A 19460-nucleotide genomic window follows, 5' to 3' on the forward strand; every position below is an offset into this window, starting at 1 on the left:
TGACTGTCAAGAACAAAACCGCAGCAAACAAAGGATTTACTACACAAAGAAGGTTTACTCTATAACAAACAATTTTAAGCTTATTCCACTGTGCTATGCTTGACATGTTAAATATATAGTGTAAAATTTGACGGAACACTTGCCTAAAATGGGCAATGTCCTCAGTTTGATCCCCGACACCAAACAGAGATAGAGATGCAATAGATAGGTAAGTAGGTAGACAGAGTGGTACTTTAGACTCTAGAATTTGGATATACAACCTAGACTTCTCAAACCTTGAATATCACAAGTTAACTACCTCACTGACATCTCTACAGATATCAAGAGTTTTTACACTACACATGTAACATTGAATTGATGATTTTCATTCTAAAGTTATTTCCCAGACAAAACAAAGTCTTTTTCTTAGTAAAAGGTAATTTCATCCTATCACTTGCTCAGTTAAAAGTGATGGGGTGACTCCTTTTTCTCCCAACTTACAAGAAATCAATGAAGAAATTCTTTCTGTTCTACTTTCAAACAATATCTAGAATTTAACCACTTTCAGCTGCACAATCACTGTGCATCTGAATCTGCAGTATTTTTCTCTGAAGAGTAACAACAGCCTCTATAGTTCTACTACTGTCCCCCAGAATTACCAAAATCTTTCAGACATCTAAGATCACTTGACCTCTGCTCAATATTCTCTGTGGACTTCTCATCGCATTCAGAATGAAAACCAAGCCAGGATTGGTGGTAAATGGCTATCATTCTAGAACTCGGGAGGAGGCTGAAGCAGGAAGATCTCTCCAAGTTAGAAACTAGCCTCTACTATACAAACCAACCAGAAACAGTATGAGACCCTTCTTTCTTTTTATTTATTTTAAAAATTAATTTATTTAACTTTATTTTATGTACATTGGTGTGAAGGATCCCCTAGAACTGGAGTTACAGTTGTCAGCTGCTGTGTGGGTGCTTGGAAGTGAACCAGGATCCTCTGGAAGAGCAGTCAGTTCTCTTAACCACTGAGTCATCTCTCCAAGCCCCTATTTCTCAAAACAAAATCCAAACAAAAGCAATAAAAGCCAAAGGACTATGACCCTAACATAATGAAAAGCCACCTCTACCCTATCCTTTACATTGAGATCTTCACCTCCTAACCTGCCCCCACCTTTCCTTACAAAGCTAGGCAATTACCACCCCAGGGCCATAAAACGTGTTATTCCCTGGGGTCCTTGCTCAGCACCACCTTCTCAATGAAGTTTTTCTGCCTTTTCTTTAGAAAGCCACACTAAAGGGGACTAAAGAGATGGCTAGTGATTAAGAGCACTGGCTGCTCTTCCAGAGGACCCAAGTTTATTTCCCAACAGGCACATGAAAACTCACAACTGTCTCTAACTCCAGTTTCAGGGGAACTGAGACCCTTAAACACACACAATAATTTACAGAAAAAATAAAAATAGGGAGGGGCTGGAGAGAGATGGCTCAGTGGTTAAGAGAACTGACTGCCCTTCCAGAGGATCCTGGTTCACTTCCAAGCACCCACACGGCAGCTGACAACTGTCTGTAACTCCAGTTCGAGGGGATCCTTCACACCAATGTACATAAAATAAAGTTAAATAAATTAATTTTTAAAATAAATAAAAAGAAGAAAAATAAATCATTTTGGACTGTTACAGGGTGAAACCCTATCTCAAATAGCTGGGAGGGGGACGACAAAGCCTCTATTAAGGTTCAGAACTCCTATTTTCACCCTTCCTTTTTGCCTATATTTTTAATTTGACACATTATATGCTTTATTGTTTATCTTACTAGCTAAACTAGAGACTCCTTGAGGGTAAGAATATGGAGCTGCCTTGTTCATTGCTCTTTTCCTAAAAATAAAAACAGTAAAAGAAAAGAGAGAGAGGGGGGAGGGAGGGAGGGAGGGAGGGAGGGAGGGAGGGAGGGAGGGAGGGAGGGAGGGAGGAAGGAAGGAAGGAAGGAAGGAAGGAAGGAAGGAAGGAAGGAAGGAAGGAAGGAAGGAAAGAAAGAAAGATGCACTCAGCTCATAGAATACAGCCAATAATACTGAATGATTAACTTCTGGTCTCAATAACTAATCATGAAGAAATTATAGATGAGCAAAATACTAATTAAAATCATTTCCTTATCTATAGATAGCTAATAATATCAAAATTTTCTTACTAAATCTTTTAATAAAAATCATATTCTAGAAAACAGAAGACAGAGTTAGGAAAAATTATAGATGCAGATGAATAAAGTCAAAAATAATCACTCAAATATTTCAAACTACTTTTATCATTTCTGAAAACTCTAACAGGTGCAAACATAGTTGACAACTGTTAAGTGTCTTACACTATAATCACTGTGTCTTTGTTGAATTTTTTCTCTTGAACTGTACTGGAACAATTTGGAGCAACATCTTCACTATCAGAAGATAAATCAATATACTGTATTCCTCTTTGACTTTGGAAACACGATAAACTTGCTTTACTTTCATTGTCTGGAGGTTCTGGAACACTAGAATCTTCTGCAAAAGAAAAAAGATATTCTGAGCAAGTCCAAAGTAAATTTTTATTAATTACATTCATGTGCTAATATGAAAATCACCAATTATGTACATTGTTTCTGTTTTAAAACCAAAAAGCTTTCCCCTCATGAAATGGTACATGAAAACTATGGAGACATGAAAAGAGCCCTCACTCCCAAGTCTGGCTGAGCCTCTTTCTAGCTGAGAAACAAGAATCATAAAACAATCAATATTTGCTTAAATCTTCCTTTCTTCCCAACTGTAAACCTGTAGTTTTCTAAATACTTCACCAGAGATTTACAAGTAAAAGGTTTAAGTCCCTTGTGAAAATTTAGTGGCTTAGTTTTATTTTATCTGACTGTTCCCACTAATATAGACATCTGATAATCTCAATTATCAAAAGAGGAATAAAGAGAGGGAAGGATGCCTAAAAAATCCACAGAACAATCAAATTAATTACCAAAGCTTCCAAAATCAAACATGTTACTAACCCACCATCATCTTTTGTGGATGACTCAGTTTCTACCCAAGCAACTCACTTTCCCTTAGCCCTCATACTTAACAAACCTCAATCTGCTTCTCCCAATTCATCCTGAAATTATTCTCGGCAGGAATACAAGAATGCAGTTTTACCTGAATCAAGACACCAAAACATTATAGGAACTCCTCAGGCTGCTAGCAGTGACAGCCTGGAGCTGTGCCTCTGCACCCACCGCTGCTGACACTATTTTTCAATGAAAAAAGGTGTTCTCAAACTCAAAACTCACAATCTCCCTAGATCTACATGCTTTAATTACCTAAGTGCTGGCTGGGATAAGAAGAAATAAGCCTCTCCTACAAGGCCCAGCTCTCCAACTTTTTAAGCGGTCTTTTTAATCATTGTCTTCATCATGATGTTTTCACATATACATGTTTTCAACTATATCCACCAGCACCATCCCTCCCTTACCATTCCATTCCCACTGATCCCTTTCCTCCTCCGCAGCAGGCACATTTCTAGTACCATGTATTTTTGAAGACTCTGATTTTCAATAGGATTCTTTTTTTTTTTTTCTTTTTCTTTTTTTTTTGGTTTTTCGAGACAGGGTTTCTTTGTGGTTTTGGAGCCTGTCCTGGAACTAGCTCTTGTAGACCAGGCTGGTCTCGAACTCACAGAGATCCGCCTGCCTCTGCCTCCCAAGTGCTGGGATTAAAGGCGTGCGCCACCACCGCCCGGCTTCAATAGGATTCTTTATAGGCACATGCCTGAAGGGTTTGTTTACACTTAGCACAGATACCTTACTAGACACTACTCTATAGAAGAAATTGTTGCCCCTCCTCTATCAATCATTGAATACATAATATACTCTCAGAGTAGAAAGGCTCTCTTGTCACTATCAAGAAAATAAAAAGAATCAGTCAATTAGGGCTAATATAAAATGACTGTGCCTCAAAGGTTAGCAAGAACTCCAAAGAATTCCCAAAACAGTTTTAATTTTTTTTTTTTTTTTTTTTTGGTTTCTCTGTAGCTTTGGAGCCTTCCTGGAACTAGCTCTTGTAGACCAGGCTGGGCTCGAACTCACAGAGATCTGCCTGTCTCTGTCTCCCGAAGGCGGGGATTAAAGATGTGCACCACCACCCAGCTCCCAAAAGAGTTTTATATTTCATATTCATCATTTCTCCTGTTGTTGAACACCATGGTGATACTGGCTTTGGGGGTTTTAGTGAAGCAGACCTAAATATTCAAAAAAAAAAAAAACCTTAGTATTGGAAAAATGGCTCAGTCATTAAGAGCATATACTATTATTGCAGAGGACCAATTTGATTCCTGGCATCCAGATCATGTGGCTTGAAACCTTCTTTAACTCCAGTTCCATGGGATCAGTAGCGCTGACCTTTGCAGGCACCTGCACTCATGTGTACATACTCCCAGTGAAACATACATACACATAATTAAAAATTATTTTTAACTAAGAATCGCTACCCCTCACTACTGATAGTCTCGGGAAGAGAGGTGCAATCCCAGAGCCTCCACATACCCCACCTATGACCCCACTCGCCTTCAGTGGAGAGTTCTAATCAAATGGTCATACAGATGATCCTGGCTAAACTAAATGGGTCACAGAAGCACAATCAACAGTCATGAATCTGGGAAAAGTTTGGTAGGGATGAGTGGGTAGGGGTTAATAAGGCTGAGAGGCAGGTGAGAAGGCAGGAGAGAATAATCAGAATATATACATGTATGAAATCATCAAATAGAAAAAATCAATTTTTAAAAAATTTAGTAATTGGATTAACTACTTCCTAAGTAATTATCAAGCCCTCAACAGTAATAAACAATATCCCTGTAGGACACAGAGTTTATCACTATTTTGTAAATGAAACTAAAGTGAAGAATAAAAACGCATCTCCTCCTACATGCTAAGGGAGCAACTCTACCCCTTATTCTGGAAGTCTAAATTAGAATATTCTAAAATTCTAGAATCACGGTAACCACCATTATAACCATTCCTTTATTCCCCATGCAGTGTCAGGAACTGAACACAGTGCTTCACACCTTGGAGCCCTATCTTAGCCCCATGTAAATAAGTTAAACAAATACTTCATATTTCTGTGGAAAAAGTTGTGCTTCAGTTGTACAGGCAGAAATAGAAATATTTTTCCAACCTTCTTTGATTTCTGTGAGTAGTTCTTGTTATTAAATCCAAACTTTCTCAATTTTATTAAAGCATATATGTGGAGGTCAGTGGAAGAAAACATTTGGGAGTCTTTTTATCCTCCTATCATGTGGGTCCTGGTGAACCCAGGGCGGTCTTGGCAGCAATTTTCTTCATCTTCTGAGCAATCGTGCTGGCTTAACAGATAGTCTGACCTAAAAGGCTAGATGCTGTATGGAATCTGAATATCTAACAAAAACTGCATTATGTAGCATTAAAACCATTGGCCCATTCTGCATTTCAATCACTCATTTAATCTATGTATTATTCTGTAACATGGTTTGGTCATTTAGAATATACTTGCTGATTAATGTACATCATCCAAATGCTGACATGTTATAAGAGTTTCTATAAAGCTCTATAGAGAGCTTGTTTGTGCTGTGGAATAATCCTTCTGTACACTGTGAATATTACTCATTGGTTAATAAAGAAGCTGATTGGCCTATACAGCAAGGCAGAACAAAGTTAGGTGGGACAATCCACTGAGGATACTGAAGTGAAGGGCAGAGTCACAGAAGATGCCAGCCAGCCACCGAGAAGTAGGATGGGTAGAAAATTAGGTAATAAGTCATGAGCCATGTGGTCAGGCACAGATAAGAAATAGGGGATAATTTACGTGTAAAAGTTAGCTAGCAACAAGCCTGAGCTATTGGCCGAGCATTTCTAAGCCTCTGAGTGGTTATTTGGGAACTGGCAGGCTGGAGATAAACATCCAAATACATAAGGCGTTCCAATGTGGGACCAGAATTTCCACATAAAACCTGACAAAAGCTTAAAAAGGGATTCTAGACACACAAGAATGGAGTCAAGCATGACTTCTTGGTAACAGTTTTTTCTCGGGTGGACTTGTCTGCTGGCAGCAAGAAAAGGAGCAGCTCCTTTAAAAGACGGGTTCCTGGCTTGGTACTAGCAGCAAAAATGGGTGGCTTGTTTAAGAGGCCCTGCTGCCTAACACTTATATATTGTTTATGGGCAGCAGGAGGCATACTACTTGGTAGCATGGACCCAACAGTACCAGAGTTGGAGAGGTAGACATGACTCTTGCTGGTACCGTGGCCATAAAGCTAGGCTCTCATGAAGACTAGCAGGGTACTGACAGCTGCCAAAGCCCCCCCCAACGCCTTTGGTCCTAGCTATGCTGCTTAGCAGTCTAAAGGCTCATGTGATCAGGAAAAGATAGAAATACATAGTAAATACAGATTCAGATGAAAAAAAAAACCAATAGACTATTTACAGTATGTTCATAAATACACATAGCCTTGGGAGAGAGAAAAGAAAGAGCATATACAGTCATAGACTAAAAATAGTTTTTTTAAAAAAATTAAAGTCCTTAAAAAGTGAGTAAAGTAATATAAGAGAAAAAAAAGCCATATAAAAATGACAAATATAGGCCAGGTGGGAGGGAGAGGCAGGCGGATCTCTGTGAGTTTGAGGCCAGCCTGGTCTACAGAGCTAGTTCCAGGACAGGCTCCAAAACCACAGAGAAACCCTGTCTCGAAAAACCAAAAAAAAAAAAAAAAAATGACAAATATACAGAGAGTCTGGATCCTGTATGTTACTGTGTTGTCTTTGAATTTTTTGGTTGCTAAGAGACACTGGATTGTGAAAACTCCTAGATTCAACCAGCCTATATAGTTCAAAAATATCTTAAGTAAAAAGGTATGTTACTTTGGGGAAGAGGTTTTGTTTTTATTTCCAGAGGAAGAGAAAGATTGTGGATTCATTCAAAATTAAAGATGATCAAGTTTGGTAGAGAAAGACCGTCTAAAAATTCTGTCTACAAACATAAAGAAATAATTCTAAAGACAGGAGGTAGTGGCGCACATGCCTTTAATCCCAGAACTCAGGAGGCAGAGGCAGGTGGATCTCTGTCAATTCAAGGCCAGATTTGAGGCCTGGTCTACAAGAGCTAATTCCAGGACAGGCACCAAAGCCACAGAGAAATCCTGTCTCAAAAAAAAAAAAAAAAAAAAAAAAGCACATAAAGGATATTTTACCTGCTCAAACACATATAACAAAAAAAATAATCTTTAACTGACTTGTGTACAATTGCGTACAATCTATACTTATACTAACTAATGAACATAGTAAATTACCTTTAAACGTTTATGTGCTTTCAGAGCAAGAGGACCAGAAGCCAATGAAAATGGATGGCCCAGGTGATCCAGCATCCAAAATAGCTCCCAGATTGCTAAGAAAATCCAGCCTCACAGAATACTACAGCCAAGACCTAATAATTATCCTGATTTTCTCATGGTTGATTACCAGCACCCCCAATCAACAGGAAGCAATCTAGGAAACTACACCCACATTCCCAAAAAATGAGTCATGGATATTTATTATCATTTAAGCAGGGTTGATTACAAGTTACTATTAGTAATGGTCAGGAAAAAAAAGCTGAAAAAAGAGATTAGATTTAGGGATCTCATTCTAAAAATAAAAGGAGAGGAGATACAGATATTATGTAATAAAAGGGTAAATTATTGATTCTACTGTAATCAAAAACAATTATTAATCTTAATTTTATATTGGTATGGATTTTGATTTATTAATGCAAATTTAATTTTGTTATTCTGTATATGTATTTCTACTCTTGTTGGGATATTGTGCTTATGCAACTCACTTAAAAATGTAATGTATAGCGGTGGTGGCGCACGCCTTTAATCCCAGCACTCGGGAGGCAGAGGCAGGCGGATCTCTGTGAGTTCGAGACCAGCCTAGACTACAAGAGCTAGTTCCAGGACAGGCTCCAAAACCACAGAGAAACCCTGTCTCGAAAAACCAAAAAAAAAAAAAAAAAAAAAAAAAAAAAAATGTAATGTATAATGAAGAAATACAAATTAGCCAGGCAGTGGTAGCACACATCTTTGTCCAGTACTCTGAAGGCACAGGCAGGCAGATCTCTGTGAGTTCAAGGCCAAGCCTGCTTGCTCTGCAGAGTGATTTCTAGGACTGGCTCCATAGCTACTGAGAAACCCTATCTTGGAAAAAAAGGGAAGAAAAAAGAAATACAGATTAATAGTAACCTTAATAAACTTATAGTCATGCCAGTTATGTTTTTAAAGTCATACAAAATTTAAAAAACAAAAAAGAAAAAGTGATACCATGCCTCAAAAAGCCAAATAATATTGTGCCCTATAAAAGTTAACTGAAAACAAATTTCCCACTGCTTTTCTCAGAGATAGTCACCGTACTATGGCAAGACTTAATTAAATGCATATTTTTATTGTTTCTTTAAAGATATTTTAAGTGAACCGTGCATTTACAAAATCCCTGGAAAAGCATACAAGTCTGAAGCCTTGCACTGACTCACAGCTGAATGCCTGAATGTGTTCAAGGCGCCAAAGCAGTAGATAGAGAATGCAAAAGGTTCTGGACAGAAGGTAAGTTATTGTTCAACTTGCCCTAGAAAAAAAAAGGCACAAGAATCATATACATGATCTCCTGAGTAAACTGGGAGCACGTAGATCTTTGGAGACAGCAGAAAGGGAGGGGAGAAGGAAAGGGAGCAGAGAAAAATATATAGCTCAATAAAAACAATTTTTAAAAAAGCATCATATACACGAATTACAATGAAATGTAATAAAAGACTCAATCAAATGCTAAATTAGGAAGGGAAAACAGCCTGCTTTTTCCCATTTAAAAATAAAACAAAATGGCTTTTTAAATAAGACTACTTTTTAATCATTACCAAAATAGGAGCCTATAACATATGCTTATGAAAGTCTCCCACAAGCAGAGTTATAAGCAAATTTTAAACTCTTTTATGCCCATTCTCGTATCTGAATAACGAACCAAAGTAAGAGTTCAAAGAGTTGAGGTGAAACAGAGCATGGTGGGGATCGAGTAGAAACAAGCAGACAGGAAGTTCAAGGGCATCATCATGTGTAGTGGGTTTGTAGTCAGCCAGAAAAACAGGGGACCCTGCCTAGAAAGGTTCATGGCATGGACACATTGGTTTGGTCTTTTTCTTTTGCTGAAGTGTGGGGAGGTTGAGAGAGGGTCCTTCTTTTTTTTTTTTTTTTTTTTTTTTTGGTTTTTCGAGACACAGTTTCTCTGTAGCTTGGGGCCTGTCCTGGAACTAGGAACTAGCTCTCACAGACCAGGCTGGCCTCGAACTCACAGAGATCCACCTGCTTCTGCTGGGATTAAAGATATGCGCCATCACCACCCGGCTAGAGAGGGTCTTATGTGTATAGCACAAACTGACTGAATCGGCCTCCCAAAGGCTGGGATTACAGGTGCCCTAACACCAAGCCTGACTTTGATTTATCTTTTTAAGTGGCCCAACACCAAGGCTCAGACAAAAACAAAAGAATTACTACTGGAAGATTAAATATCCATAGAGCTAATTCAAATTACCCTACTAATCTATAAGTAAAGCTTCTCTCAACATAGAATGGAAACAAGCCTTTACATCCATGAGGTAGATTTATGAAAGCTGGCCAATTCTCAATGTATAATTACATATATTGCTCTAACAAAACAATTTATTTACAAGACAATTTCCTGGGATATCAATTAAACTACATATTCGTCCTTCTAAAAGAACAAATAGGACTGGTGAGATGGGGCAGTATTTGCTGCTGCAGACTGGTGGCATTAAGTAGAACCCACACTAAAGGGCAATGAGAAACATGTCCACAAAATTGTCTTCCGACTGACACGTATACACAGTGGCACCACATTCCTTTCTCCACCATACAAAGGACTGACTGACTGAATGAATGAAATTACATATTTGAGGGGGAGACAAACAGAAGTTAGGCATGTACCAGTTTGGTAACACATGCTTTTAATATCAAAACTAGGGAAGAGGATACAGGAGGATCAGTAATTCAAAGACAATCTTATTTATATGTGTTTAAAACTAACCTGGGTAGCATAAAATCATGAGTCAAATGCCAAAAACAAAACAAACAAGAGCTAGAGAGATGGCTCAGCAATTAAAAGCACTGGCTACTCTTAACAGAGGGCCAAAGTTCAATTCCCGGCACCAACAAAGAACCTCACTGCTAGAACCCCAACTGCAGGGTATCCGATGCCTGCTTCTGGCCTCCACAGCACCAAACACACGTGGTGCACAAGCATACATATAGGCAAAACACCCATACACATACAATAAATTTTAATTATAAAAAAAAAAGAAACAGTTTGGTTTTTTGTGTGTGTTGTAGATGGAAAAGAAAATGATTAGTGGGTACAAAGGGTCCTGGATTTTCTTATGTTTTAGGTTTTTCTTTTATTGTGTATGGGTGTTTGCCTACATGTACATATGTATAGCATGTGTGTGCCTGGTGCTGAGAGGCCAGAAGGTGTCCAATCTCTTGAACTGGTCCTTATTTGGGTGCTTAGAACTGAACCCAGGTTCTCTGCGAGAGCATCATGCTCTTAACCACTGAGTGATCACTCCAGCCCTTGGACTTTTTATCCCTAGTACCTAAAATAGAAAGTCACTCGGGCTGGAGAGATGGCTCAGCTCTTCCAAAGGTCCTGAGTTCAATTCCCAGCAACCACATGGTGGCTCACAACCATCTGTAATGAGGTCTGGTGCCCTCTTCTGGCCTGCAGGCATACACACAGACAGAATATTGTATACATAATAAATAAATAAATATTTAAAAAAAAAAGAAAGTCACAAAAAGATGAAACTGTGACTTGAAATCATTTATGCCATCTTGCTGTGCTGTTGTACACACTGAGTTAAAACAACAATAATGATGAACAAATAGTTTTGAGTACATTCAGTTTGTTTTATTTAGTACAGTACATACAATTCCACTGTTAGGAATTCTAGGTCTGTGTGTTAGATCACCTCACTCCACAGCAGTGACCTAAGTCTAACCTTCATCCTTTGTTCATAAACCACACGTCAATGTTGTGAAAGGAAAATGTTTGGTGACTATTTTAAGCCTCTGTAAATTATATTCAGCTTTTTGCTTTCCAGAGTTAAAAGAAAGAGGTAATACATATTAGTTAACATAAAATTAAATATTTTCTTCTCCTCAAGCTCCTAGTTTTGGTAGAAATTAATTATATTTTAAGGCTACAAAGAAAATCTCAATAAGATTAGTGGATTGACACAATTAATACATGACATATTCATAAAAAAATGTTATAGCAAACCTCACTTGTACGTTTCTATCAACTACATTTAATTGTAGCAAGTATTTCTAAAATGTAAACACAATTTCAGATACTTGGAAATTTTAATTAGGAAACAAAATACATATAAATCACTTTATAACAACTTTCAAGTGGGAGAGGGAAAGAAACACATTCAATTCTAGAATATATGTGTGTGTGTTAACATAAATACTAGGGAACCGATACATTAAAAAAAAAACAGACTATTGACCCCAGACACAAACAAACATGACCTTAGACATGAGGATGATATGTTAATAAGTGGCTGCTAACTGGTAAATCCTGAGCTGTGGAGAAAGTCATCACCCTTTATTTCTGGATGAGATTTAAAATTAAAATCAACATATACCAATTCATACTCTGTAGGCTGGCTATTATCAAAAACTACCCAAATCCACAAGATGTTATTGATTCATGCCTATGACTTAAGTACTGAGAAGGCTGAGGCAAGTAGATCGTAATAAGGCCAGCCTGAGCTACGAAGCTCTCAAAAACAAAACTTAAAACCATTTTTCTTCCCCCAAAACAAACTACACCAGAATAGAAAATAACTCGTGTTGCAGCTCAGTAGTATTGTATGAAGTAAACCCACATAAACTCTGGGTTCAATTTCTAGCAGCACACACAAAATGAGTAAAACTTTTAAAGCCCCTGAAAGCAGAAAAACTGAAATCCATGTACTGGAGGTAGAAATGTTAAGTGGAATAGCCACTATTTGATGTGGGAGTCCCCTCTGTATGCTGTGTAATAAATAAGCTGTTTTGGGCCTGTGAAAGGGTAGAGCAGAGCTAGGTAGAGTGGGGGGCGGTGGACTAAACTGAATGCTAGCAAAAAGGAAGCAAAGTCAAAGAGAAGCCATGTAGCGCCAGGGGGGAGACAGATGCCAGAACTTTACCAGGTAAACCACGCCACGTGGCAATACACAGATTACTAGAAATGGGTTAAATTATACGTAAAAGCTAGCGCTAATGGGTCAAGCAGTGATTTGATACCGTTTCTATGTAGTTATTTAGGGTCTGAGTTGTTGGGTGGCCAGCAAACAAACAAGGGACCTCCTTACAACAACTATGGTATAATACAGCAGTACCTCAAAAAGCAATGATATGCAAAAAAAAAAAAACCAGATACACACACAGGAAGGTGGTGGTGACACATACCTTTAATCCCAGCACTGGGGAGGCAGAAGCAGGTGGATCTCTGTGAGTTTTAAGGCTAGTCTGGTCACAAGAGCTAGTTTCAGGACAGGCTCCAAAGCTACAGAGAAACCCTGTCTTGAAAAACAAAACAAAACAAATTTCTATAGTACACAAGTAGGATTATGTTCTAAATGTTTGTGCTCTCACCGGCACTCACGCGCTGAAATCTGTTGTATTTGGAACAGTCCCACTGCACAGGCCACACTGCCTCCAACTTACAAAGCCCTGTGTCAGTTTCCCCAGTGCTAGGATAACAGGCAGATATCACATCTGGTTAATGTACAAAAAATTAACACCTAAGGTGACGGCATCTGGAGACTCAGCCATTGCACTGTGAGTTCAAAGCCATCATAAGTGAAATTAGTGGCTGGGCGATGGTGGCGCTCGCCTTTAATCCCAGCACTCAGGAGGCAGAGGCAGACGGATCTCTGTGAGTTCGAGACCAGCCTGGTCTACAGAGCTAGTTCCAGGACAGGCTCCAAAGCCACAGAGAAACCCTGTCTCGAAAAACCAAAAAAAAAAAAAGTGAAATTAGTGATTTTTAAAAAGAAAACAGAAAAAAGAAAAAAAAATCTAGGATGTGGATCCACTTCAAACAGAGTCTGCTGGTATCATAAATTGAATTTCCAATCTTCAACATGAGGATTAAATTCCTGCTATTTAGAACTAGTCTATGACAGAATGGGCGAGAGACTATATAGCCTTTTTTAGTACATGTACATTGCTTTGCTTTCTCAAGTATCCTAGACTGGCCTCAAACTAGTTGCATAACTGAGAATGACTCTGAACTCCTGATCTTCCCATCTCCACCTCTGAAGAGTTAGAATTACGAATGTGTCCAACCATTTCTGACTTTTGTACTACATTCCTTACTTCAGGCTACCTAAACCTCTTTAACAGGTAACAAAACACACCACAACTGTTTCAAGGTAACATGTATTTTCAACAATTTCATCCATTTTTTTCATACAACAATGATTCCATGATGACTGTTTAGTCTACTCCAAAGGTTATTTTTTGAGACCTTTTATGAATCTTCTCAATAATATGTAAGAGCTTACTGTATTTCTCTCCTCAATTCCTCCATCAACATAAACACTACTCAACACTGCAACACTGATAGATATGAAACTATGGTTCAGATTTCAGCTTACTTTCCTTAGTTTTTTTCCCTATCATGACTATCACACTGCACTTGCTTAATGCACACATTTAAGCATCCTTTCTCCCAGCTACTCCCCAAGGACTGCAATCCACTCATTTTACTCTAGCATATAAATAGAACACAGCAAGTTCTTTTCATTTATCTACCACTATTTTAATACCACCAAACCCATTGTGCTCATAAAAGCCAAAGGTTAAAAAAAAAAAGTTTAAGTATTGATAACTTAGACAGTAAAATCAGCCTGAGGGCTAAGGTTGTAGGTCATAGTTAAGCATTTGCCTAGCATTTCTTAAGTTCTGGTCTCATTCTGCACAATAAATTAAATAAATGAAATCAAGACCCACTAATTAACACTTTCAAACCCCAAAGCTAAGAATGCTAAAGAAAGTTTATGAGGCAATGCAACTCAGTGCTGAGTGCTTGCATAGCAAGCATAAGGTCAAGGGGAGGAAAAAAGAGAGTAAAAGGGAGAGAAGGGGAAGAGAGCATGTTTATACATACAAATAAATATATAAATGTTTCTAAAAGATAAGGAATGATAAAAGGTCTGTAATTCCAGCATTTGGGAGGTGTAGGCAAGGATGATCAAGAAACAAAGGTCTGGAGGCTAGAGAAATGGCTCAGCGGTTAAGAGCACTGTTCTTCCAGAGGACCTGCACTCAATTCCCAGCACCTACATGGCAGCTTACAACTGTCTGTAACTCCAGTTCTAGAAGATCTGAGACCTTTGTACCAATTCACATAAAATAAAGTATGTTAATAGTAAGCTTCATCTTCACCCCTGGAAGACGCAATTAAATCTTTCATATATTAATAAAAAAGAGGGAGATAGGGTGATGGCTCAGATGTTAGAAGGCCATACTGTCCTTTCAGTTCCCCCTCAGAAGAGACTAACACACACATGTAACTGCAGTTCCTGCTGAGCCGTGCCCTCTTCTGGCTTCTGTAGACATTAGGGACACTCATGATGCACACACATATATGCAGCCAAAACACAAAAATAAATCCTTTTTAAAGAGGGTGGCGAGACAGCTTAGCAAATAAGGGAGCAAATTTCAATCCTCAAGACACACATGGAAGAAGAGCACCGACCCCAGCAAACTGTACTCTCACCTCCAAACAGTCCCCAACAATAAATTAAAAGTTTAACAAAACCACAGGCGGTAGTAGCGCACGCCTTTAATCCCAGCACTTGGGAGGCTGAGGCAGGAGGATCTCTGAGAGTTCGAGGTCAGCCTGGTCTACAAGGGCTTGTCCAAAGACAGGCTCCAAAGCTACAGAGAAACCCTGTCTCGGGAATAAATAAATAAATAAATAAATAAATAAATAAATAAATAGTGTTTTAGGGAAGCAAAGCACAAAATACATAAACAGTATTGATAAGTAACTAAAACACGGCACTGAAATCTTGTTTACAAAGCACATTTACTTTCAGAGATGAGACTTAAAAATTCTCACTCAATGCCCACTTAATTAAAATGAAGCAGAGGCACACAAAATGTCCTACAGCCGGGCGGTGGTGGCGCACGTCTTTAATCCCAGCACTCGGGAGGCAGAGGCAGACGGATCTCTGTGAGTTCGAGACAAGCCTGGTCTACAGAGCTAGTTCCAGGACAAGCTCCAAAGCCACAGAGAAACCCTGTCTCGAAAAACCAAAAAAAAAAAAAAAAAAAAAAAAAAATAAGTCCTACTTACACCCAATTCTTTTTTGACCCACTGAAGTCTGAAACCTGAACCTTGGGCGGGCCCAGTTCTCCAAGCAACCAGGAAGCAAGTATGTCAGAAGTAGGAACACCACACACACACACACACACACACACACACACACACACACACGCTCAACCTCATCTACACAAAGGATGTTGTCTCAAAAATAAATAATAAACAGCAAAATGGGGTTTTGGAATTAAAACACACCTTTAATCCCAAAAGAGGCAGGCAGATCTGTGATCTGTATGGCCAGCCTGTTCTGCACAATGAGTTTCAGACCAGCCAAGCCTACACTGAGAAACCCTGTCTCAAAAAATAAACACATATATGAATAAATAAATATAAATAAATAGTAAGGGAAATATGTTCAAATCCAGCCTGAGCTATTTCTTTAAAAACTGAGTATATCTGAGTGGTTGTGCACTACTTTAATCCCAGTACTAGAGAGTCAGAGGCAGTTAGATCTGAGTTCCAGGACAGCCAGCATTACACAGAGAAAACCTGTCCAGAAAAAAACAAAAACAAACAAAAGAGGCATAACTACTGGAAAATTACCTGAACATCAGATATTAGATACATACATACACACAGCCATTTTCATGCAATTCAGATAGAAAATAGAAAAGAAAAATTGTCAATTCTGGGCTTAAAATCCTTCCAGTTAAATAAATCAAAGCCTTTAGAAATCTGACTCTTAATCCAACGAGTTTCAATTACATCCAAGTCTTTTAAAATGTTCTCCTAAGCTTCATGGGAGGGTTGCCCAACACACCTGTAGTCCCAAGACCAGGGAGGCTAAAGCACAGAAAGGCCAGTTTCCACTACCTATCAAATTCAAGGCTACAGGGGGCTGGAGAGATGGCTCAGCGGTTAAGAACATGGACTGTTCTTCCAGAGGTCCTGAGTTCAATTCCCAGCAACCACGTGGTGGCTCACAACCATCTGTAATGAGATCTGGTGCCCTCTTCTGGGGTGCAGGTATGCACACAGGCAGAACACTGTATACATAATAAATAAATAAATAAATCTTTAAAAAAAAAAAATTCAAGGCTACAGGCGCTGCCTAAGACCCTGTCTTAAAAAGAAAAGGTTATTTTAATAATTGTGATCAGTCATTAATGTTCCATTCCAGTGAAAGATTAGCAAACAAAAAGATACATGGGTGTCTTACTTAGGGTTTCTCTTGCTGCGATGAAACACCAAGACCAAAAAGCAAGCTGGGGAGGACATGGTTTATTTGGCCAATACTCCACATTACTCTTCGTTAAAGGAAGCCAGGGAGCCGGGCGGTGGTGGCGCACGCCTTTAATCCCAGCACTTGGGAGGCAGAGGCAGGTGGATCTCTGTGAGTTCCAGACCAGCCTGGTCTACAAGAGCTAGTTCCAGGACAGGCTCCAAAAACCACAGAAAAACCCTGTCTCAAAAAAACAAAAAACAAAAAACAAAAAAAAAAAAAGGGAAGCCAGGAGCCAGGATAGGAACTCCAACAGGGCAGGGAACTACAGGAGTTAATGCAGAGACCATGGAGGGGTGCTCTTCAAGATTTGTTCACCTCTTTTCTTTTTTTTTTTTTGGTTTTTCGAGACAGGGTTTCTCTGTGGCTTTGGAGCCTGTCCTGGAACTAGCTCTTGTAGACCAGGCTGGTCTCGAACTCACAGAGATTCACCTGCCTCTGCCTCCCGAGTGCTGGGATTAAAGGCGTGCGCCACCACCGCCCGGCCACCTCTTTTCTTATAGATTCCAGGACCACCTGCCCAGGGGTGGTATGATACACAAAATGAACTGGGCCTTTCCCCCATAAATCACTAAATTTAAAAAATGCCCTACAGGCTTGGCTACAGCCTGATCTACAGCATTTTTTCTTAACTGAAGTTCCTTCTTTTCTCTCACTTGACTTTAGCTTGTATCCAGTTGGCATAAAACCATCCAGTACAATGGGTAAAAATGCATGCTAACAGTCTTTCTGGTCATACTAATTTAAAAGTTTCTGATATACTGCTTGCCATCAGAAATACATTATTGAAACAGAAACTAAAACTTCCAACATTACCATCACATTCCTAAGAAACTGTCTAGCTGGGTGGTGGTGGAGGCGGGCAGCGCACGCCTTTAGTCCCAGTAGGCAGAGAGGCGGGTGGGTCTTAGTAAATTCAAGGCCAACCTGGTCTAAAAAGAGAATTCCAGGACAGCCAGGACGAGAAATCTTGTCTTGGGGGGCAAAAAAAGAAAAAGAAACAGGTGGTGTTGGCATTTGCCTTGGGAGGCAGAGGCAGGCAGATCTCTGAGTTCCAGACAGCCTGATCTACAGAGGAAGTTCTAAGACAGCCAATGCTACAGAGAAAGCCTGTCTCAAACAAACAAACAAAAAAACCGAAAGGGAGGGAGGGGAGGGACAGAGGAAGGAAGGAAGGAAGGAAGGAAGGAAGGAAGGAAGGAAGGAAGGAAGGAAGGAAGGAAGGAAGGAACCTAAGATGATTTGTGGCTCATTTTCAGCAATCCAAATGTGTAAATTTGTAAGAGTCTACACAATCTCTTAAAACTTAACCTCCCGCCGGGCGGTGGTGGCGCACACCTTTAATCCCAGCACTTGGGAGGCAGAGGCAGGCAGATCTCTGTGAGTTCGAGACCAGCCTGGTCTACAAGAGCTAGTTCCAGGACAGGATCCAAAACCACAGAGAAACCCTGTCTCGAAAAACCAAAAAAAAAAAAAAATTAACCTCCCTGGGTCTCCTTTCCAAAAATCTATTTACCTTACAGGATTATTAAATGACATAATGAGAAACACCACTAACTATACCTAAAAAAACTAGTGTTCATAATATTTTGAGGCCAGTGAGCTGGGTCGGCAAAGTGCTTGCCCCACAAAACTGGCATCCCCTGAGTTCCACCCAGAGAACGACGATGCAGAGAAAGCCGATGCCTCAAACTGTTCTCTGACCTCCACACCATGCTGTGTGGGTTACACCCTTGTTCCAAAATCCTTATCTGGGACTCACTCTCCTTAGCTGATGATCCCTAACAACCTGTGACACTCATTTAAAAAGGTTTACTCACCAACACTAACAAAAACTACTGAGGTGATTGAGGCGGGTAAAGCCTCTTAAGCATGGCTGAAATCCCAGCACTGGAGAGAGTGAGGCAGGGGTTCCCTGCCATATTGGGCTACACAGTGAACAGCAAGCTGCACTGGAATACACAGCAAGCACCCAGTTTCAAAAAGCCAGGAAAAGGATGCCAAGTGTGCTGACACGTGGCTGTAATCCCAGCCCTAGGGAGGCAGAGACCGGAGGAACACAATTTCAAAGTCACCCAGTCTACAACGTGAGTTTCACAGCAGCTCAAAGCTACACAATCAGATCCTGTCTCAAGCAAAAAGAGGTAGGAAAAAAATGTAAAGGAATATTAGAATGAATGAAAACCTGTAATCAAGTTAACAGCCCCAAGGTCTACCCCATAACACGACTGCCTACATCGCTCTCTGAGTAGCCATTTTGACCTAAGACTCCTGTAAACTAGGCTTTCGGCGTCCATCATTGTGCTGCGGTATCCCAAGAGCTCCTACGTGTGAAATAACAATGGAGATGTGCTCGGTTGGCAGGTACTTGGTGCCTATGGCAGTACCAACGCCGGCTGTGTTTCAAAGGGCAAAACCAGAGACAATGTATCAGTCTGGGTAGCACCACCACTTCCTCTTTTCTGTCACCTCTGGATGCTCTATCCAGTTTGCCACATTGTAACTCACCTGTTTTTTCAGTTATATCTGAGTCTGGGGTGTTTGCCCTGCTAACTTCCCCTTCAGCATTCTCCTCTTCAGCACTAAGAGAAATTGGTGATGAAGGAGCGGGCTGGGAGGTCTGAGGGGCTGCTTCGGGAGCTTCCTCAATCTTATTCCTTTTCTCAAAGCGAAAACGGTCCAAGTTGAAAAGATTCATATTGATAGAAACCAGCTCCCTGAGGGGCTGACAGCTTTCAATGAACTAGCTGCAGGGAGGGAACAAAAAAGAAAAAAAAGGGGGATATGAGGCCGTGAAAAC

The 19460-nt window shown here is 39.8% G+C and overlaps 1 protein-coding gene across 2 annotated transcripts in view; it reads right to left on the minus strand.

The window, feature by feature from the left end:
* Smarcad1 (SWI/SNF-related, matrix-associated actin-dependent regulator of chromatin, subfamily a, containing DEAD/H box 1) overlaps positions 1–19460 on the minus strand; it is a 68376-nt gene that overhangs the window by 48406 nt on the left and 510 nt on the right. For both annotated transcript variants that reach the window (XM_057773096.1, XM_057773104.1), the window contains exons 2-3: positions 19169–19407; positions 2338–2512 (exon numbers count right to left, since the gene is read on the minus strand). In XM_057773096.1, coding sequence (XP_057629079.1) covers positions 2338–2512; positions 19169–19358 — 365 coding nt within the window. In that variant the 5' untranslated portion in view covers positions 19359–19407. The remainder of the gene's footprint in view (positions 1–2337; positions 2513–19168; positions 19408–19460) is intronic.

The sequence above is a fragment of the Chionomys nivalis genome, chromosome 1 (genome assembly GCF_950005125.1).
Source record: "Chionomys nivalis chromosome 1, mChiNiv1.1, whole genome shotgun sequence".
Classification (NCBI taxonomy): Eukaryota; Metazoa; Chordata; class Mammalia; order Rodentia; family Cricetidae; genus Chionomys; species Chionomys nivalis.